Raw genomic sequence first — 22,242 nt, 5'->3', positions numbered from 1 at the left:
TGATAGAGAAAGTTTCTGAAACACACCATTATTACAATTTAAACATATATAAGTGCATTATCCAGAAAGTTAAGGATTCATTTTATCAGAATTTTTTTTCATTTTTCAGTGCTTAAGAAATTTTTTTAGGAATTTTCTAAGAATTGTATCTACTCTATTGTAAAATAAAAGTTTTTCCTTATAGGCCCTTGTTATTTTTATTTATTTATCTCCTTATGTCTAATAAATGTAATTTGGTTTAAAATATGACGATAAATATGACTTAAACAGGTGAAAAACACAGTGCACACCTGCAGTAAGTGCAGGGCTCTCAAACAAACAGCACATTAGAGGCATGCTGTATTTGTAATGAAGTGGCCGGCTGCATTGAGTTGATTCTGAGCGGCTGTGGCCTCATTTCACTGCCTCATTGAACCGTGACTATGTGCTGATCAAACAGAGTTCTCTGTCGTCAGGCGGCACACACACTACGCTGCAGTAAAACACACGTCACATTAACACAGCCGCATTAACTATTTATTTAATAAAGCCAAACATTGTAATATAGTGATTGGAAGGTTGTGAAAATGTCCACAGTTTAATAACATTATTTCCCCTTTTGCCACAATCCCACCTCCCAACACACACACACACACACAGTCTCACACTATTAACCAGTCACTTCCAATATGCCCTGTTAGCAGACAGGAAAAGCAACACTTTCACATGTTTGACAGTCAAATTGGGTCCCAAATCTTTAACTTCTCTGATTGTCTCATGAGAAAGAACACATTCCATGAAAAACAGACTCAACAACTTCACCGAGAGCTACACTTCTCACTGAGTTGATACAATTCACAGCCCTTACACTATTCATAGGAATGAGGCACTACTGTCATTTACACTGACCTGACACACACTCACACTCACACACACACCCACACACTCACACGGTGCAAATTCAGGTAGTAAATCCACAGTTAAATTATTCGAGTACTTCACAGAAAATTAAGCACATTCAACAAGTCTATGTGTAAAATAATTCAACTAGTATGATTAATCTAAAATCATAACTGACACCGACATTTTGTCAATAAGTTATGCATGGTTAAAAACTGAACGTGCCACTTCTACATGTACACATGGTGTGTGAATGGACAGACAAAAACACAATATGACAAAAGATTAAATAAGTTCTCTGTGGAGGATGGAGCGCAGTACAGTAAAGGGATTTTGCGAGTTGAATCTTGTTTTAACATGTGAAACCACCTTCAGGACAGAGGGGTCCACACAGATGGAGGTTCACTGCCTTGCTGCTGGATTTTGCACCTAGTGGACGGGTAGAGAGACATGGACTCCCCTCAGGCTGCCGAATCCACCTTTTAAAGCTGAGTCTACCTGGACAGTTCTGAGTTCTCCCTAATGAGCAGCCTGAGCTTCAGCTTCACTCTGCTCCTGCTGCTCTTTCCTCTTCATCGCCTCAATCACTGCCATCTCTTTGGCCTCCTTCTTCTGGTTCCTGGCTTCAAACTGCAGCCTGGGAAATGAAAAGAGACACCATTAGATTAATCACACAGAAAATGAATGATGGAGATGATAAACAAGGTGGAGGCCCTGACCTGTTTTCAATGATCCTTTGGACAATGTCGTCAGTGGTGAGATTGTTTCCACTGTCGATGGTCCTGAAAATCCCCCTCTTCTTAGGTTCCTGAGGGAAAAACGCACAACTAGTTACCCAAATGGGCCAAAATAAATCATCCACGATGAATGACGATGAAACGCTTTTAACCAATAAGAGAAACAATGGATATTGAACCTCATACTGCCACTGCTGGGATGTAATGTTAGAGCACACATCACTGCAGCATGCAAATGACCAAGTTCTGCATATTACGGTGGTGTGAGTATTTGCATGCACATACACAGCATGGAAAATAACAGAGAAGGGTGGAGATATTCTGGTGTAGAGGCCTAATCCAGCTGACTCACACTTAAATAAGGATGACCAGTGTGTATTTGGGGCATAAAATGTCACCAGACAATATACTCACAGCGTAGGGGTCTGACTTGTCCTTGTCAGGAAACACTTCTGTCTTGCCATGGCACACCAGGTCCACCTGCAGTTACACAAACACACCTGGTTAAACCAACAATCACCAAATCCATGGGAGATGAATTCTTCCACCATGTAACCAGCTCCATCGGGTGTGTCTACCCTTGGTCTTACCATGGTGCCCATGTTATTAACTTTTTGAAAATTATAATCACACATTACTCATCTAGACGGTATATTAGACAGAACCAGCATGACTGGATATGGTTTGGTTTAGAATTTATAGATACTCTTAAAGGAATATTTGGCAAGAGATTAAATGAACTACCTATCTGACACAGACAGAAATACAACAATCCACTGAGCATCATTAAAAGCTAGTAAGTAGTAGTAGTAAACTTTTCAGTCTTATGAATCTCAAAAGAACCCAGTGCACTTTCAAGCTAAACATAAGGACACATCAGAGTTAAATGCAAACCTCACTATCAGAAGTTTAATTTGATGGTACCTTTAATTTTTCAACAAACCACAAGGGGGCGCCACATCATTTTATATTGACCTTAAAGTGTCTGTACTTCAGATGTAAAGGCAAAAAAGACAACTTCTTTATTACTTTGCAGATAGAGCCATGCCAATGTAAATGTTAACTTATGATGAGCATTTAATTTTATTACATATTCTAACCCTTGCACTAATGTCTCTGTAATGTCACTGTATATGGCACTACCCATTAATCATGCTTCAACATGCACAACACTGTAAGTGGCATTATGGCTTATTCTCTTCTTCACCACGTTTCTCAGCACAGACTGCACGCTGACTTTCTACAATTATTCATCAATCATTATTAATCAGGTTAACTGTAAGGTAAAGTTTTATTAATGTAAAATTATTATTCAGTCATTTTGGCATCTTTTTTGAACTTGTCTTAAAAATATGTTTTAAAGAGAAACTCCACTCACCCTAAAATGATCCAGCAGGTCCTTACCCACTGCATAGGGTGCACCAATCACCACCTCTGACACATACTATAGACACACAGGATGATATTGTGATAAGTCAGTGTATTTCTGCTTAAGTGTCAACATTTAACTAAAGAGTATCTGTAAAACCCAAGAGACCGGAATATGATTTTACAGTGTGAGTGAGTGCAGCACTTGTAGTGGTTTTAGGATTGTGCTACATTCTTGTAAGTAATACAAACACACAATGCAGATGGGGCACAGAGACTCATTGTTCTAGACTGATAGCTGACCAGCAGGAATGAAAGGCACAGAGCCAAGTTCAGCCTGCAGAGATACATCCCACTGTGCTGAACACTGTGTATGTGTCTCTCTGTGTGTGCATGTGTGTGTGTGTGTGTTAACTCACCCGACAGGCCAGGACACTCAGAGTTCTCTCGTGGATGTTCATGATCGGATAGTTCTTTCCTTTGTAGCGATTCACTTCCTGAAAACAGTGAATGGATTACTGAGTACTTTTATATTTGACATGTAGAGGAGAGAATACAGCAGGTTAAATAACCCATAACATCCTATGTGACCATAACATCTGAAGTGCTGTTGCTTCAATTCATAGCAACTCGCTTTAATTGTGTCTCTTGGAAACTCTGGACTCAGCAGGGTGGAGTGGATTTCTCAGTCTTGTGTGAATTTGTTGGCTGAGACCTGTGTGTGTAATAAAGCGTACCTGGTCAAAGTGCAGACCTACAATGACGTAGGGCCTCTCTGCCTGTTTATACACCATCTCCAAGAAGTCAACATGGCCGATGTCTGAAGAAAACATGTGGTCAAGGCAACAACAACATGTACAACCACAACGATTGTTTCCAGCCATGTTGGTAAATTAATTCTGGTTATTTCCACATGATGAGGATACGGAAGAGGTCAAATGCTCCGGCCACGTAGATGATGGTATCTCCAGGCTGAGGCTCCTTTCCTGAGGCAAACTGGATGATCTTCTGCGATGTCTGCAGGAACTGGGACACTCCTGTCCACGGGCTGTGGCCTTTAGGGCCCTTGAACACAACAAAATATACAGCAATAAATCACGCTGACACGTTCAAAATAACACAGGATAATAAGATATAAAGTCATGATAAGTACCTTTCCAAAGTTGTCTGTGTGCTGCTGGTAATCTGGGTTGTCCTGCAGAGAGGAATATGTCAGATTCATGGCAAAATAAACAACGACACATTTAAAGACACACTCTCACCAGGTTGCTGTGGTGGGCTTTGGTCATAAGTAGCATGCGCCCCACCAGGTCGGTAGTGGACACACCCTGTGTGCGCTTACATTCCCGGTAACGGCCTGCACGTTTCACCTCTTCATAGGTGTCCTTGCCGTCTACTGTCAGGGTGATGTCATCTGGTAATCATACACCACAACATCATCACATCTGGAGGCCTCACCAGTGTGCACGACTCTTAGGTGTTGAAGTAAGACTCAAGTTGTGATTTTTAAATGTCTCACCTCCGTGCACACAGAAGTCACAGTTGTATTTGTCCAGAGTCTCCAAGGTGGTGACATAGGGTGCTCCTTCAACTATCTCATCCACCCACTTGATGGCCCGCACCATCTTGTAGCGTTCTTCCTGAGTAAAGACAGGAGGACCCTTGTGTTTGGCAATCTCCGCTTAAAAAAAAGAGTGGGGGGAAAAAACTGCTTATTAGTTGTATTGAACAATGAAGGTGGTGTCCACTTTAACACCGCTCAATTCCCATTGTTTATATAGACTGGTGTGCCATGCTCTAATTTGCTCTGCCATAGTTTCAAAATCATAATAAAATATTTCTTTTACACATGATGTACCACCTCTCGGCCACACTTCGCTGCCTCTCTCACTTTTTGTTTCTCAAACATAGGCGATACATTTTGTGACCCATCTAGTCAGGATTTAAAAAAAACATTGTTTTAATACAGTGATTCAGATCTGGACTCTGATGTAGCACACCAGCCACAAGCTAACGGATCAAGTCAGTGGTCGATCAGTAACTTCTAAAGTCTTCTGCAACGTGAAATCACATGTTGAGTCTGGTGACTTTAAACAGAGCACAGATTGAGATAAAGGTAACACTTTCCCTGCTTGTTTGATGTCAAATATAAAGCAGTGATAATATTTAAAAGATACCAATGTTTAAACTTGTTCCATGCTGGCACCACACAGAGTATGGAAAAGTACCTTATACATAATTAAACTATCCCTTTAAAACCTTCCTACATGGCTGTTCTACCTAACATTCCAAGCAAAGTGGAAAAAGTCTTCAAGGTCACAAGCATTTGACATGCAACACGTCAGTAATTGGCAGCTCTAATCAAGAAGTTAGAAAACCTTCATGGACTTGTGCCATAAGGTGGCACTGACATTTGTCAGAAAAAGAATAAACAGATTTCCTAGAAATATCCTTATCAGAATGTGGGCAGTCTTACCATCAGTGTGCACTCCAACAGTGAGGTAATCTCCCATGCCTTTGGCCTGTCGCAGCTGGTTAGAGTGACCATAGTGCACCATGTCATAACTGTGAAAACAGAAAAACACAAATCAACGTCATATGTACTGTTAGTACATATGACAAAGGTAAACAGATAAAAACACAACAATATGGGATGGGATGGATGCTGTGAAACTGTTGATTTTTCACCTAAAGCCCCTGCAGGGTCTCAGAATCACTGTCTTTCAAAATGCTTTTCAAACAAAACCTGCAGGGCAGCTTTGAGTGTCTAAATTCATATGTGATTCTTTCTCATCTTACTGTAACCTTGCACAGTGGAGCACAGTGTGTGCCTTCTCTAAATCAAGCGTTTGATATCGCTCACAGCAATGAATGGGTCAGTCTGATAAAGGTTATCGGGAGAAAGGTAACAGTCTAGTAACAAATGTCTACAATGTGCTAGTGTTTATTTGCTTTCTGCCATTCAGTAACTCAGACAGTTTGGTTTGCCTTGGCATGCCTTTTAAAAGGGAAGTCAATATCAATACTCCTCCCTTGTTGCAACATATTTCAAAACCAAAACAATTAGAAACACTGTAGCATTTTAAGTTGACGTAAGTAATCACTGGGTATTCTGATGCTGCTCTACTCTTCAGTCAAGCCTGTTCAGGTTCTGAAGAAAACGCAGTTCTGCTCATGCTTCACATTCCTACAGTTGCAAAACACACACCTAAAAAACACCTAGACATACTGCACAGAGCGGTTAGTGTGAAAGAGAGCACACGAAAAACTGCTTCAATTAATTATTGTATTTGGGAGCTTGTTTTTCATCTGTCAAATTTACATACACTATATGTTGTGTGTTAAAATGCCGCCACCTCCATAAAGAGGGAGCCCCATTCCCACCACACCAGCATATCACTTCTGCATTACACCGAACAACCTGTTCACTATGTTAGATATTTATAACTCAGCACATGAGAGGGGCCATGTCAGACTACCTATTAGCAACTTGCTCACGTTCTCATGTAGCAATGGAAACCAGGATGCATTGCAAATGAAGTGCCTGTTGACTGTCTGGCTGCAGTTTATCATGTGAGGATCATGGTGAGTCCTTCATACCACAGAGGTGTGGCAGCAACAGAACAACAATGTGCCTGTTTGATTCACGGGGTGACTCTGGAACAACAAATCCTAAAGTGATTGAATAAGTACATAATATTAATAAAACCATCCAAAAATACACCAAGCATTTATGTTAGGCCTGCAAGAGTCTGTAGCTTGTCTAACAATTGTCCTTAGTATGAGTACAGAGAGAACTTTGTCCTTAACTACTCCATGTTATTGTACCACAAAAACTGATATGAGACATGTGCAACTTCTTCGCTGCTCAGTAGACACATGGTGACGTTAATAAACATGTAGTAACACGAATAACCTTGCTGTCTTCTTCGCTGTTTGGGTTTGGCTGCTTATCATATATCAGTGTATGGTATCAACTAAATTAACAACAAATAGATTGTTTAGTGACTAATGTCAGGCTGACGTTGGCTTTAACTTTAAATTATATAAGCTAGTCATGCTAGCAGTAATGGTTAAACGCTTGTTGCCAAGTTACTAACTGCTAATAGGCTAGCTAGCATTGGCATGGTAGTCAAGTTACGGCTGTGTATTACATACTAATCGACAACAAGATATGAAATGAGTTTAACAAACCGATAATAAGTTAGTACACAGACTCACCAGCCGTCACACCACAGACGGACTATCCTTTTTCTTTTCTCCGGGCTACACGCAGAGCCACCCGGCTTACAGTACCCGGCTTCATCCCGCTGGTCGCTGCAGGTGGCGTGGTGACCGTTTTTAATCATTTCTTCGACTTCGGGTAAACAAGCTAAGAAGCAACACAAGAGGTAAAGTTCACGAGTGCTTAGCCTTAAAATCACAGAGGTTGTTTTAAAAACAGAGGTCCGGCTTTCCTGATCGCACAGAATGACACTGAAGCGGCCAACGCCTCCAACCCTACGTCACATCGAACGAATCCTCTCAAACGGATTACGCAAGCACTCAAATCACGTGGTATGTGTCAGCCTATCAACAACCCGATTGACAGGTGAAGGAGTACAACCCGTACTTTACCTTAAATACTGAGTACTCTTACTGGATGCTTTCTGTTTTGTGTGTCTGTATTTCCCCAGTTGTACTATTTTTATAAAAGTAAAATAAATAATAATATATAGTAAATGGTAAATTGATTTGTTTGTGCCCAGGACACACCTGGCATGTCACCCAGTGCCACCTGGGCTGGGTGCCACTCTTCTTTCACTTAAAAATACATGACCATACTTGATTATTTAGGTCTGAAAGGCAGTGCATTAGGAAGTAATGTAATAATAATAGCAGCGTACCGAGTGTTAATAAAGACACTCAAATATTAGGGAGATTCAAAGGAAGAAAAGTACAGCATAAAGTGATAGTATTGTAATTTATTTATAACACGAGTCTTCACATTCAGTATTAGCACTGGTTTCAGTTTTGGGAATGCTGAACAGTAGCTTATCATGGCTAGTCTGTCCTGTTATAACCTCTGACACTGTACGGTACAACACGTGATTTTTTAATACTACATGATTTTCCTGAGACAAAATAATGTAGACAACATCCCGGTCTGCTTCCAGTCAATTACAAAATCAGTAACTTAACATGATACACAACTAAACACAATATAATAAAACAATTAAAAAAAATGTAAACGATTTCAGTAAACCAAGTAGTAGTAGCTGTACTACATAGCCTGTAAACCTGAGGATGGGCTACAGCAGTCAATCTTCAGACTTCAGAAAATAATGTTAGGTAAACCTTATAAATAAACACCAGCACACATAAGCCATGTTAAAACAAAACATTTATGATCATGTGAAAGATGCTGCTGGAGTGTTTCATTAATATTCTTCATACTGGTATAATTAAAGCTCACAGAAGTTGTGCATTAGTAAGGAAATACTTTTCCTGCTACTTCTTTATAGAATCTTCTCTACCTTTTTTCGGTATAATAATTTCATGGTTTCATGATGCTGTGCTTGTTGCACTCGGCTAACGTTTGGCTCCATTAGCCCAGCTGGCTCAGCTGCCATACATATAGTAACGTAAGAAGAACACTTGCATAATAAAATATACAAAATATTTTTCATTTAAACACATATGTACTCACACAGTACATCAACAAGCACCTAAAGTCCAATGTGTCCTCACCATGAACCTGTCCTCACTGGGACAGATGTTTAGCCACAATGTAAACACTCGAGTTCTCTCGATCATGCTTTTTTCTTTTTCTTCCTTCCTTTACTGTAGCCCCGTCCGAACCACCCCCCCTGCACAGATGTGACATTGTCTGCCTGCTCTGTCGGGGCATAAGAGACCTCTTCCAGCTCATGAGGGGGAGTGATGACCTCCCGGGTATGACTTTTCACCTCTTCTGGCCGCACGGGGGTAGCTAGACTGAAGATGGGATCGTCCACCCTGATGAGACAGAAGAATTGACAGTCAGACGGAGGGAAAAATGTTCCCTCTGTTTTTAGTACATATTTGTACGAGAGAAAATTCTAAGTGCAGTGTTTGACAATTTCAACAATTGTATCTGACATTTCTTAAGCTTTTAGCACTAGTATCTTTGAGGGAAAATGAAGTGCATTTTTACCCATTGTATGAGACTTTTTTTTAATTATACATGTTCACTAGGTCTATGTGATCCTTACTTGTCATACACAGGAATCTGCAGGTTCAGCTCCTCCATGAGAAGCCTCATGACATCATCACATTTGCCATGAACTTTCAATGTAGCCAGATCATCTTTAGGTGTCCACTAAAACAAGAGTTTACACATAATTAGCCATCGACCATACATGACAACATCAGTCACATCTTAGTCCCTTTAAAAGGACCAAATTAAGTGTACCTGGAGGTTGACTATGAAGAGTTTGGGCCTTTTGCTTGCCGGTCTGTTCATGCACCACAGACAAGCATATTTCTTCAGCACCTAGAAGAATGAAAAATGTTCAGTCCAAACCTGTTCAATCTAAGACATTAACAGGCTCACTGTGCATTTTAAAACCTGCCTTGAGACTGGAGCCTAAGCAGAGGATAACGTCTGCCATCCTGGCAGCCTCAGCAGCTCCTTTCCAGTTGAGAGGTTGCTCCAGGGTCCCGCGCTCCCCAAAGTGGACGATGGTGTCTCTCAGTTCGTCACCACAGTGACTGCACCTTCGGCCTGTCCCATGGCGGTGCAGCGACGTCCGCTCTGTCACATCAAATAAGCGAACATACTCCCTGACCGGGGAACAAGATGTACACACCTAGAGACAGAAAAACAAACAGGCGTGTCAGGATGAATCAGAGTTAATATAAAAGAATGAATGAATGATAAGCAAAGTCATACATCTAAAGGACCTTTACTTCATTATGTTTTGTAGAAGCAGCTGCTGACATCACGGTAACATATGCAGGTACTGCTGTCATGGCATCTGTTAAGTCCAGTCAAATCAGGACTGCTGTCAGTCAACCTCACTTTCTCCCTAAGCTCTGGTCTGTTTGACATTTTTCAATCGCTTCACCCACATTGCTCACTCACCCATACAGATCCTACACTGCTGATGATACTCCCCTCTACACTCCATATTTGTTTACTCAATTATTCAATTAGTGAATTTTATTTAGTTAATTGAGTCAGAAGATCAAGAGCACACAGTTAAAAAGCTCCACTATGTGAGACAGCATTGACGACCTAAAGAGGTTCTTCATGATAATCTTAACTGAGGGGTAGGTAAGTGTGATAGCTGGACTGAAATGTCGCACTCTAAACAAACTTCAAATTCTGTTTGAAAATAACCAGACTATCCAATTAATAGAAATCTCACATAACAAGACTGAAACTCCAGAATCGTGTGTATGGTTTTAGAAGGTGTGTCTCTTACTTCAATAAACATGTTTCCATGGAGCTCGGACAGGGTGTGCCTGGGTAGACCACTACGCAGGTGAAGCCCGTCACAGTTTTGAGACACAACATGTTTCACCAGATTTTCCTTATGGAGCGTCCTAATGCACATGTGTGTGAGGGTCGGCTCTGCTTTACTTAGGTCCGATGAGCTGTTTGTAAAGAAAAATACAATAAAACACAGAAGAAAAAAATAGTTAAGTTAGGAGAAATGACATAGTAAATTTCACACCATGTTTCTTCTTGTCTCACCTCACGGTTCGTCCTTTTTGGAGCTGTGTCCACACTCCATTAGGGCCCCTGTAGTCTGGAATAGAAGCTGCCTGAAATCAAACACAATGAATCAGTGGCATGAAAGTTTAAAACAAAAATATAGAAGACATGAAGCTCTGACATACTGTGCTAATACCAGCTCCTGTGTAAACCACCAGGTGATTTGCCTGCTTGACAGCCACTGCAAGCTGCCTGACTTTACTTTTCAACTCCTCAGCATCATCAAACAGCTGCAAACAGAAGAGGGAAACAAAGAGGCTTTTAAGCTTATGCCAAGAAAATGTCTTTAGATTTCCATTCTCTAATAAACATACTCCACCCACAATAAATACAGTTACTCACAAAATCAAACACTTTTAGGTGGATGATTTCATACTTTTTAACCTTTATCTTGAGTGCATTACTTGCACATAAGTACAAGCACAACTGTGCCTTTGTATGATTGTCACAAAGAAACCACCGAAATCACCAGTTTGTCCTGGTTTTGGTTACCACTGTGGCCCTCTCCAAGTAAAAGCCCTCTGTCCGGTTACCCTGCTGCTGGCCTGTGACTCTCACCTCCTCCTGCTTCCTCTTGAGCACATTTCTGCGGACTTGTCTCTTGCACAGCTCCTCCACGGCGTCCCTGTGCAGCAGCAGCACCGACGCCTCCTCCTCTGACCGCTCAGCCTCTGGTTTCTTCAGGACTTGTCCTACCTTCAGAATAAAAAGGAGAACCAAGTCACACTCACCGGCTGAGTAACAACACAGGCTACACTGCTACAGCAGTTTAGCTGCTAATGTAGCATGTTAGCTTGGCACTAGCAGCTCTAAATGTGCAGGTTTGATCGACTTACGAGCCTAAAAATATTCCTCTCGCTTTCCCGTTGTAATATTTTGGCCTTTTCCAGAGCCTTCCGCTCCGTCCGCGAGGTAGCACCGGCGTGTGCCTCCTCTGCCATCCCGTGAGAAATCAGCTGAGAAGTCGTTATCTATTCAAAACAAAGCTCATAGCACCAGTGACCAACGACAACCGGAGCGGAAGTTGTCCATATAAACACAGGAAGAAAAAAAAAAGGCAGAGCGGCGCCACCTGCTGGTGGGAGACTATAACTTAATCAGATCTCACGATAGAATAGAATAGAATAGAATAGAATAGAATAAAATAGAATAGAATAGAAATACTTTATTCATCCCAAGCTTGGAAATTTCACTGTTGCAGAAGCCAAATACAGTCACTCATGCATATCAAAAAAAATAAAAAATAAACCTCTAACGGTAAAAATTAAACTACACAATTTAGTGTTAAGAAACATTTATTACCAAATAAATAACATACAAAAAAGTTTTAAAAAACAGAAAGAGAGTGTGGTTTGGCTGATTTTTGATTCTGCTACAGTACACACTTTAAGGCAACACTAGGAACACTAGGAAGTAACAATCTTCAAGTTTTTGCATCAACACTAACATGTGGACGTGGCAACATTTGGGAAAGTCTGAGAACACAAAACTGTAAAAGGGGTTGTTTGAGTGGGTTAATACATCCGGAGATGTGTTTGGTTGCAGGCACATAAAGAAACTGTCTTCATATGGTTAGCTGTATAACAGATACCCTGTGAGAGTGTGAAATGTTCTTAGCACTCCAGACATGAAATAAAAAAATACACTAGTCAGCAACAGGCTTCAATTTGTGTCAAGTCTGGATTTTGTATTTGGAATTCTCAAATGATTAGTAATACACTATTCATGTGATCGTGAGAGCCCTTGTTAGGAGTCCTCACGGGGGCCAATTAGGAAAGTGTCATCAAGGTCTGGAGGAGGAAGTGCTCTTGGGGATCCTCTGAGAATTTCCTCTGAACTGCCCTCGTTTGGTTTCTTGCTGTTTCTCAGCAGGGAACCGAGGCTTCGGTCCGGCCCTCATCATAACCGCTCTATTCCCTTCAGCAGTCTTTTTCTGGATCCTGCAGGGAGGAGACGGACTTTTAGCAGCAAACAAAGATGCTGTTTTAATCTCTAGTGGAATCATTTTAATTCATTACAGAATTAAGCTAACAGCTGGTATTTTAGCTGGCTGTGCCTCAGACATACTATCTCTAAGATATCCACAGCTTTAAAGATCACAAGAAAAAACTCACATCACTCCTTTTTTCCTTTCCAGCGATTTCCTTGTTGCAGCTGACAGAGTACTCTTTCCTCTTGGATGGCCGCTGTGCCCACTCTAAACAAGCAGAAACTGTTTTTAGTTACAACTGAGATGGCAGTTAGAATGCAGATTCATTCTTAAAACCAATACATTACATAATAAGATTACATAATAACCTCTACCCAGCCAGATACTTACAAAGCTAATGGCTAGCCAATCAGTCTGTTAGCACTGTGCATACCTACATAAGTACAATGAAGCTGTTTTAATATTATTTATGTCTTTGTCACTCTTATCATGGTGTGAAAAAACAAAGAATGTTATTATTTTCATATTCATATTCAAGGCAAACTTTCACTGAGAACTGAGAAAAATAAAAAAATACTTTTTTGGCAGACAAAAGTTTGACTCAGATTTAGAAGTCTAGAAAAAGATGTGTGAATGCAACATTCATTCACTGTAATGAGCAACCGAGTCTAATAATTGGCTACAAAGTAAACTGCATCTATCTACAATATGTAGCAAAATACATTTTAAAAGAAGGGAGTTCACATATACAAGTAAATGATTTCATGATATTTCTGTATATTGGCTCTCCTTCAGCAGCCTCCTAAAACTTTACCTGTCTTCGGAGCTCTCTTTCCCACGCCAGCTCTCTGTCCAAGCTGATCAGCTGCATTTGCTGTCTGGTTGACAGGCTGAAGAATACGTCATGGACCTCGTAACGTGCAGCGCGCAGCTGGAGGGGCAAACAATTGAAGAGCAGATGATGGCTTGAATGAATGCGTGCATCAAAGTACCAGTTGTGGTAACCGCTAATGGAGCGAATAACAGTTTGAGCTGACAGTGTAGAAGAGAGGAGGAGGGAGGTTAACAGATGTGTTTACAACATGTGTTTGCTTTCATACCTGCAGACTGACTCTCTCCTGCAATAAAAGATCCTGTCTGCTACAGAGCAGCTCTCCTCTGCCATGGCTCTGCTGCTGGAAGGCCTGCAAAAACTGCTGCGTGTCCTACATGTGCAAAAACACAAATTTGCAGCGTTTTCCCACTCTGAGTCAATACAACGGTGTGTTACTACAGACAGATGTGACACTGCTGCCTCCACTTACCCTGATGGTGCGCACCAGCTGTACAACTCTCTCAGTCTTCAGCAGCCTGCGAGTTAGAAAACCTTTCACAGCCGCTGACAGCAGGTGGCAGCAGCGATGCGGAGGTGGGCTGGATTGCTGAGGTGGAGAAGGAGGATGAGGGGAGAACGAATGATGAGAGGGGTGAATAATGAAGACCAGAGGGGGAGAGAGAGAGAGAGAGAGAGAGAGAGAGGAGAATGCTAATTCCATCAATGACAACCAATTAATTTCCCACGCAGCTTCTCAAGGTCTTCTGGTTGGCATCTGTTTAGTGCATTAATGCAAGTGGACTCATCATTATGATAGAATAATAAGCAGCTGATGTGCTGTCACTCACTTGTTGATTCTAGAGCTGTTGCATGTTTGTTAAATAAAAGGTATTCAAACTGAAACTGAGCTGCTGTGTTGAAAAGTTATCCGAGCATGATAACAGATAAAGAGAGGTTACTGATGAGAATTAAAACGTGAGGTGGGGGACTGTTTGACACGACTAGAGGTGAATAGAGTGAGCAGAACAACCTTTAGGTATCACTGACATTAGTAGACAAATATGAAGGTAATGGTAGGATGGTACCTGAGAAAAGGTAGAAAAGGTCATGGTGTCCCCAGGACGTGAGTCTGACAGAGAGCAAGGGAAGGACACGCTCTGAAGGAGACGGTAACGCACTGCCAACGCCTGAGAGAGAGAGAGAGAGAGAGAGGCAGACAGGAGGAAAGAGGAAATGTGTGTGTGTGCAGGCGTGCATTTGGGAGCAGGCAAGGTTGGAAAATATTGAATTGGAAAGGACAGCAAATGAGGCAGGAGGAAGAAATTAATTGAGGGTAGAGAGAAAGAGACAGAAGGGGGGAGAGACGGGGCGCAGAGGGAAGAGGGATGAGATGAGAGGGGGAGCAGAGGAGGAGAGGGATGACAAGACAGGAGGAGAGATGCAGAAAATTAATACAGCCAGAGAGTAAAAACAATGTTGAAGCAGGTATGAGACAAAACAAAAAAAGAGAGGGGGGGGGGGGGGGGGGGGGAGAGAAGAAGGGACCATTAGCGGTGGCACTCAGCGGGACGATCTGGCACTTAACCACAGACGCTCATGAATTAAACAAATTATCCTTTTCCTTTTCTGTGTCAATTCCCTCGATCCCCTCCTCCCTCTGCCAGAGAGTCCAGCCAGCTCACTCTCATCACATCCCAGTTGATAGAAGGACAGGGGGGAGTCAAAAAGCAGTCTTTTTATTAACCAGCTTATGTTAATTATATTGTTGTTAAGGATACATAAATTAAACAGAGCCTGTGATTAACAGGGCAAGGACACTGGCCAAGAACAAATACAGACACAAGCTGAAGAAACAAGCACTGGTTGCCAGAGAACAGCAGGCGTCCTTGAAGTCTTGCATGTGTGCCTGCACGCACACACACATACACAGAAACAGGCAACCATGCCAGCTCGCCTCTTAGGGATGTAATGAAACATTTATGGTAGAATCCCTGTGTGTGTTTTTTTTTACTGGGGAGAGTCTGAAGGTCTCTTGTAATGAGCAGATGTCTGTAGTCTGCCCACGACCCAGGTCTCCAGACACGCACTCTAACAGGTAGGGCGACACAACATGTGTGTGTATCTGTGTGTGTGTGTGTGTGTGCCTCTACATGGAACAGTGCCCAAGCGTTTCAAATGTCTCAAAAAGAAACAATATTACATCATAGCTCAGTGAATTGGTTCGAAACTCTCAAAGCCTATTCTCATTTTTAAAAAAGATGGAACCACTAGGCTGGACATTAATTTTTAATTTCTCATAGGTGACTTTGGGTGAAGTCAGAAACCTTGGTGGAGTGAATTATGGTTGCCGTGCTGGAATTACGTAGCGCTAGATCTGTACAGCAATACGTGATGCAATCTAATGCAAGAAGCGGGCCAATGGGATAGAGGAATTATCAATGACTCTGTTTCTGAAGAGACAGAGTAAATGTGTGGTTATTTTGGTGTTTCAGAAATGTGGAATTTTGTGAGTTCTATTCATTTGCTCTGTATAATTTTAGAGCATAATTAATTAAAACTCCTCACATGCAGGTCAAAGAGGAATATAAAAAAAGAACTCCAAATAGAAGGTCGGGATTCTTTTTACAGTTACCAACTGCTCACAATAAATACTACAGTTATTTCTTAATCATCAACACAATCAGAGGAATAAATTGTACTTTTCTTTAACATAAATTTTATCTGTCTGACAGCACAGATTGAAATAAACTACACTCACATGTGTTTCTGGAGGACAATAATAGGCTTATATTAGCTATATAGGACACATCAGGCTTCGGCAACAGGGGCTTTGGTTTTAGGCAGAATAATATTAACAATATGGGAAAATCACCAGGTATATCTTTAAGCAGAAACGTTGAACATTGCAGGTGAAAATAAATTCAGAAAATGACTCCCCTCCGTAAGATGTGTAGAAAAACAAACAAACCCTGTTTATCCTTGCTGCACTGTAAACCACAGATGCCCTAGGGCGACATATTTGGTGTCAGCCACCTATGTATCATATTCTAACGTCCTGCCTGACAAGCAGATGCGAGTACAACCATGAGCTATGGCAGTAGTTCATTTCAAAACAGGGTTCTAGGGTTTTTCCAGCCTTTACGCCGGATAAAGAAATATTACTTCTTTGGTACATTTGGGTGCATTTGACAGTTTTTCCTGCAGACAGGGCATTCAGGTGTGGAGCACTGCTTCTGCTCTGCTTAAAACCTGTCTCTGAGGCTGAGTTTGACTAACTTAAAATCACAGACTTACCCCTAACACATGAAATCAAGTGGTCTCATGAGGAGGCAGGCAAGGAGATTGAAGGGCTTTTGTCTGGATACTATTTTAAACGTTTGACATTTATTACACGCAGTTCTTGGGTGGTTCATACTAGCCTGAGATCAGGAACACTCGCTTGATTTTTGGGAGGGGCTGAAATCTGCCCAGTTCTCGTCTAGAGTGGGGCCAGCCTGACCCAAGTAGTTTTCACATTACAGTCTAATTATAGACTGGATTTTTGAGAGCTGAAATGTAGCAGCTTTGCTTGGAGTTCTATTTGTGCTGACAAATCTTTCCATCACAGCCTTGACAGCTGTTATGTATGGCTTGTATACATCTGGGAAACCGGCATGCTGAGAAGTGTTGCATTACTACAACAATCAGTGAGGATGAGCTGTCATAATCAGTTTTGGCTGCCGACACATGAATATTTATCATGTTTATTTTTTTTATTAAGAAGAAACTCCTTAAAGGACAGGGGTGGCCTGTGTGCCACACTGCCACCAACTGAGCAAAGCTACACACCATAAATATATTCAGTTTGTTTGCTGCCCAAAAAAACACTATCTACTTGCCAGGTTTTTTTAGCTTTTTAGGATTCACAAACGGTATATAGATCCTCAAACCGCAGTTACATTTATTTATTAATCCAATATGAATCAACTCCACTTAGACTCACCTGTAGTAGTTCTTCTTGCTGCTTCCAATGCTCCTCCTGCATGGCTCTGACCTGAGCAGCATGGGCCTGTTTTAGCTGCTCCTGCCTATTCTTCTGACTGCTGTGACCTTCATGCCAATTCATAGCAGCTAAAGACAACAAAGGAATGTATTAAATGAATTTTGCAAGTTTCCACAATATTTTTTTTTTATTTACCTTTCCTATATAACATGAATATAACAGTGACAGGTTGCAGTCTTCAGCTGAGGGAAACCCTACATTATCTGTGTCCCCCTGTGGCTTATGTTAGGACAGGCCTGCCCTTCCCTGTCCTGGTCTTACCTCTCGGAGTGCTGGAGTTGTGTCTGACCACAGAGCCTCCTCCTCCTCCTCTGGTGTCTGGACTCCGTTCCTGGCTGTCTTCTGTCATCTGTATGAGCAGTCGTCGTTTGACCTTGGACAGTCCTCCCTGACTTTCACCCTCGCTCTCAGGAGTCAGATCCGTCTTCTGGACAAGATGACCTTGTGAGATCACGTCACATTCTGATCTTTCAAGGAACCACTGGCAAGATGGTCTGTCCACATCATATGACTGGTTCAGAGATGGCGAGCAGATAGAATCATGACGTTCTGTGGCTATCTCATTCTTTCTGTCCATAAGATGGTTGCTGGTGTCTGAGAGCACTGACACCTCACTTGGAGTCCCGGTTTCAGGTGGTGCATTCCGGAATATGTCAGGAATGTGCATCTGCTGTGCTACGGATAAGATACATTTAGTAGGTAGCTGCTTTTTAAAGCCACCATGCTGTCTGGAACGCTTGCTTAGGCCTTCTTTACACATCGGTTTTCCTCTTTCACTCTCTGTAGGGAAGGTTTTGTGCAGGTTGAGCTCACTGAAGTTAACTGCATCACTAACAGCTGGTTCAAGTCCTGATTGTCTTTTTAGCCACTCCGCATCATTGCTATCATCCTTTTCCCTCTGCTTCTCCTCCCATGTGTCATTTTCACCCAACTGCACATGCTGATCATTTCTTATTTGCTCAGAGTGCTTAATGCCGTTAAAACTTCTCTCACTTGGCGTGTTGTTCTCAGATTGACAGCGACTGTCCATATTTTCCTTCACTGTGGACTCCAGGTCTGAGATCAGCATCTTCAGACTGCACAGATTTGACTCAAGCTGATCTATGTGCTGTGAACTCTTAGCTAAAACACTTGTCACATTCTCTTCAACCACGAGATTCATAGAGGAGTTATGTGCTGTGTGGCTGTTTTTATGTCCCAGGTTGATTTCTCCAGCCATGTGGTCTCCATTGAAGCAGGTACTAACGATGAATTCTCCGCCTAAGGTTTCTGCACCATCAGCAGCGTGTCCATCTTTTACACTGTCATTGCTTTTACAGTGAACGGGACTCGTACAAACGTTTGGGGTTGGGACAGTGCAATATCTCCCTGTTCCTGTTGGACTGGTGGTAAGGTCAAAGGCATCTTGTGCAGTAGGCTGTTGCTGGATGAAGGCACTGATTTGTCCAGGTTTTCTCATGACCTCTTGTGAAGTATTCAGCTTATTTCTAAAAGTTGTATCTCCATCTTCTGTCAAATGTGTAACATTCATTTTTTTACCAACTAGCTCACTCTCTTTCATTATCTCGTTCTCCCCGGATTTCTTTGGTGATGTTTCCATTGACGGGATAAATGTGCCTCTCCTCTCTTTAGTTCTCTTTCCCTCTGCAGTCACGGTGCCCTTGTGAAGGAACTCGTCGTTCTCCTTATCAGAGAGGCTCTGCTCCTCCGCCTCTGCTCTTGGCTGTTCTTGGGTTCTCTCCTGGATTTTAGTGTTTTTGGCTTGGTTCCTAAGCATCCGCTGGCGCCGCCGATACTCCTGAGATTTCTTCAGCAGGACCTGGAGGCTCAGACGATAAGGCTCCTCAGATGGCTCTGAGTTTTCCATGTCTACCTGGTTGGCTGCTTCCCTGGGGTCATGCTGAATATGCAGTTCTATGCCTGGGCACTGATGAGTGCCTACTGTCTCTGATGGATTGTCTGAAAAGCCACTTTTTTCTGACAAACTGTACAAGCCATCAGTTTGGTCCAAGTTTCCCTCTTTATTAGGCTGAGGTACTGAAGTAAAGGGTTCGTTAATGTCATGCTCTGCACCGTCTGATTCTTCTGCAAGTAAATGGTCACATATGGCTGAATCTTCCTGAAATGAGGTTGAATGAATGTCTTTTACTTCTATGAAGTTATTCCCAAAAGATGACTCAAGTCCACTCCTCTCTAACTCCTCTCCATCTATGGGAGGATGGCTAATGATGTCTGGCATCTTGGCGATTGTATTTGAGGTGTTGTGAAGGAAAAACCCACCCATGTTGTAAACATTGGTGGATGAGCCAAAGCCACGGCTCTCACTCCCCTCATCCACATTCTCATAGGTTAGGTAACCTGAGGAGTGTGACTGTTGGTTTGCCCCATTAAAGGAACTTGGCGGTGATTCTTGTTGGCTATTAGGTTTTTCAGTAAGGCATCCTTTGTGGTGATGTTGCTGAGTTGTCACATGAGATGCGAAGAAGGCACTATATGTTGTTGATGTAAGTGGTGGAAAAACATCTTTTTCTTTCCTTACAGGGGATGGTGAAAGGCTATCCTTTGTTTCAACGAAAGCATTACTCTGAAATCCGCTGTTGGTGTTACTCTCCGACTCTTGAAGCAAATCCTCCAGGGTTGGTGTTTTCCTCAGCTGCGTACACAATAAGTCAGAAATCAGAGAATGTGTTTTCATTTCATAAAATCTACATATGGCTGCTTTCACCAAGTAAACATATATATAGAAACATTTTATGAGAACTTAAATCACCTGAACACTGTGCAGAATAGTTTGCACAAACGCCATTCTGGGATCATCTTTCAGCTTTCTGTTGATGGCAGCTTTCTGTGCTTCATCTCTGTGTCGCTGCATCTCCTCTCTCTGTTTCCCTGAAAGCTGTTATCAACACACAGCAGACATAAATTATCATGCACAACATGACTGAAAATGGTTTTGTTATCAATATTTCTGCTTATTTCTCTTCCTAGTATGACAATTTTCGACAGCCCAAAACTTACATAACTTATATTAAAGTCATGAAGAGAGAAAAGGCACCGAACTGCATACAATCGGGCCTGTTTTCATGAATGATCAACTTACTGTTATTTAAAACACACACTACATAGCGGCAGGTACATCTATCTACACAACAAAGAAGTACAGCCTCCAGTAGTGTTTTAGTATGTCTGTCACAACTCTCGGGCATTAGGAGATAAATATTATGCTGTACCAAGGGAGGAAGGATGGGTCGTCCATAGAAGCGGATAAGAGAGGATGCAGATGAAGGTCTTGGCTGTTCCTCCTCTTCCTCCTCACTTTTACTCAGTAGGGAAAGTCGAAGCTGTACAAACTTGTCGTAGTCCTCCATTACGTTTCATCAGTAGCCGGTAGATAGTAACGCTGAGTCGTTTTAAGGTCGTCCGAATGATAACAATAAGTTAATCTTTGCTAACGCTAGCTGCTAGAGGCATAACACTAGCAAGCTAACTTGCTAACTTGGCTAATATGACGTTTGCTGTGCGCGCATTACAAACAGATTAAAGACGTCAAAGAATGAATCGTAGCAAACACGGAGCGGCTATAGTGTGCTCCTTTTGGCCTGGTAAGCTACACAATGAAATCCAGATAGCTACCAAACAAAAGTCTCCAGCGGGATGGATCAGTGTTTACAGTTTTACCCGCCTCTCCTCCCGGAGCAACAGACGGTGACAGTTGGGAGACCGGTGAGGTGCCTTCACAAGAACCCGGAGTGGATCCAGACATGGATTCAACGGGTGTACGTGTAGCCTATATATATATATTTTAAAAAAAAATCACAATATTATATATTATATTGCAAACAATTAATGTTCTTGTCTTCCTCAACAACATTACAATTTCATTTTTTTAGTATATATAATGCAACGTGTTTTTATTTGTTTGACTAGAATGAGCTGAAGATAGCTTGAGACTGCCCCCTACAGGCCTGACTGTATCAACAAAACACATAAACAACATGTTTTAACACTAAAAATATTCTAATAGCAATTAAATTAAGTATGTGATTGATTGATTCATTGATGATTTTTCAATAACACGAAATACACATTCCACATTTCCATTTTTAAAACATGTTTATTGGTCATATACAAAATAAAGTAAGCTGTTTATCAACAAACGTACAGTATATACATCAATAAATTAAAAGATGCATCAGACCGATGATGATGAAACAGTTAATTTCATGATTACCAATACCTTGTCATCATCACTATCTACAAATTGCAAAAAAAGTACAATAATTTAGTTGAAGATAAATACTTACAAAGACTGTCACATTTTAAGTTTTTCCCATAGAAAGTACTGTCATAGAATAATTTATTACACCCCATACAGAAATATTACAAAACACAGACTTTTCTATTACAAGGGCTTTTCAGAATAGGTTACGCCATATTCACACAAACTCACTACTTTTCTATAGCTTTAAACTGACCATTATATACTTTTAAAGACACAAAATAAAATCCCAGCTCCTGTGAGCAACCACTGGACTGATGGCTCAAAAAAAAATTAAAGAGGGAGACCGTTACAATAAAAAGAAAAGCAACAAAAAAGTTCACGTGAAACTTGAACTCTGAGTAAGAGTGTACAACCGATGTGGGCTGGGGTAGCAGAGAGTAAGAGACAGCAGCAGATGGGGTAACATGGGGAGGCGAAGCAAACATTATTATTGATGAAAATACCAAACA

At 41.6% G+C, this 22,242-nt stretch overlaps 3 protein-coding genes across 4 annotated transcripts; all 3 read right to left on the bottom strand.

Annotated features, from left to right (window-relative positions):
• Positions 1-494: 494 nt before the first annotated feature.
• On the bottom strand, positions 495-7,519 carry pcyt2 (phosphate cytidylyltransferase 2, ethanolamine). 2 transcript variants are annotated; one of them, XM_028411523.1, is made up of 13 exons: positions 7,206-7,340; positions 6,483-6,656; positions 5,461-5,549; positions 4,504-4,665; positions 4,247-4,398; positions 4,138-4,179; positions 3,911-4,049; positions 3,722-3,804; positions 3,404-3,481; positions 2,995-3,060; positions 2,031-2,096; positions 1,599-1,687; positions 495-1,516 (listed from the first exon to the last, which is right to left on the bottom strand). In XM_028411523.1, the coding sequence occupies exons 2-13, from the start codon at positions 6,512-6,514 to the stop codon at positions 1,399-1,401; spliced, it is 1,116 nt and encodes a 371-aa protein (XP_028267324.1). In that variant the 5' UTR covers positions 6,515-6,656; positions 7,206-7,340; the 3' UTR covers positions 495-1,398. The 2 variants fall into 2 exon arrangements, with proteins under 2 accessions (XP_028267324.1, XP_028267238.1); XM_028411437.1 differs by lacking the exon at positions 6,483-6,656 and having other exon boundaries at positions 7,206-7,519.
• Positions 7,520-7,975: 456 nt separating this feature from the next.
• Positions 7,976-11,732, bottom strand: sirt7 (sirtuin 7). The gene is made up of 9 exons (XM_028411323.1): positions 11,562-11,732; positions 11,284-11,421; positions 10,851-10,955; positions 10,705-10,775; positions 10,433-10,604; positions 9,578-9,814; positions 9,418-9,498; positions 9,218-9,324; positions 7,976-8,981 (listed from the first exon to the last, which is right to left on the bottom strand). The coding sequence occupies exons 1-9, from the start codon at positions 11,664-11,666 to the stop codon at positions 8,777-8,779; spliced, it is 1,221 nt and encodes a 406-aa protein (XP_028267124.1). The 5' UTR covers positions 11,667-11,732; the 3' UTR covers positions 7,976-8,776.
• Positions 11,733-12,002: 270 nt separating this feature from the next.
• Positions 12,003-21,246, bottom strand: cp110 (centriolar coiled-coil protein 110). The gene is made up of 10 exons (XM_028412563.1): positions 20,742-21,246; positions 20,282-20,407; positions 17,773-20,164; positions 17,452-17,579; positions 14,555-14,656; positions 13,960-14,076; positions 13,756-13,860; positions 13,470-13,586; positions 12,840-12,922; positions 12,003-12,665 (listed from the first exon to the last, which is right to left on the bottom strand). Exons 1-10 carry the CDS (start codon positions 20,877-20,879, stop codon positions 12,509-12,511), a joined length of 3,465 nt encoding a protein of 1,154 aa, XP_028268364.1. The 5' UTR covers positions 20,880-21,246; the 3' UTR covers positions 12,003-12,508.
• Between the last annotated feature and the right edge of the window lie 996 nt (positions 21,247-22,242).

The sequence above is a fragment of the Parambassis ranga genome, chromosome 1 (assembly GCF_900634625.1).
Source record: "Parambassis ranga chromosome 1, fParRan2.1, whole genome shotgun sequence".
Lineage (NCBI taxonomy): Eukaryota > Metazoa > Chordata > Actinopteri > Ambassidae > Parambassis > Parambassis ranga.
This window is presented reverse-complemented; position numbering and strand designations above follow the sequence as displayed.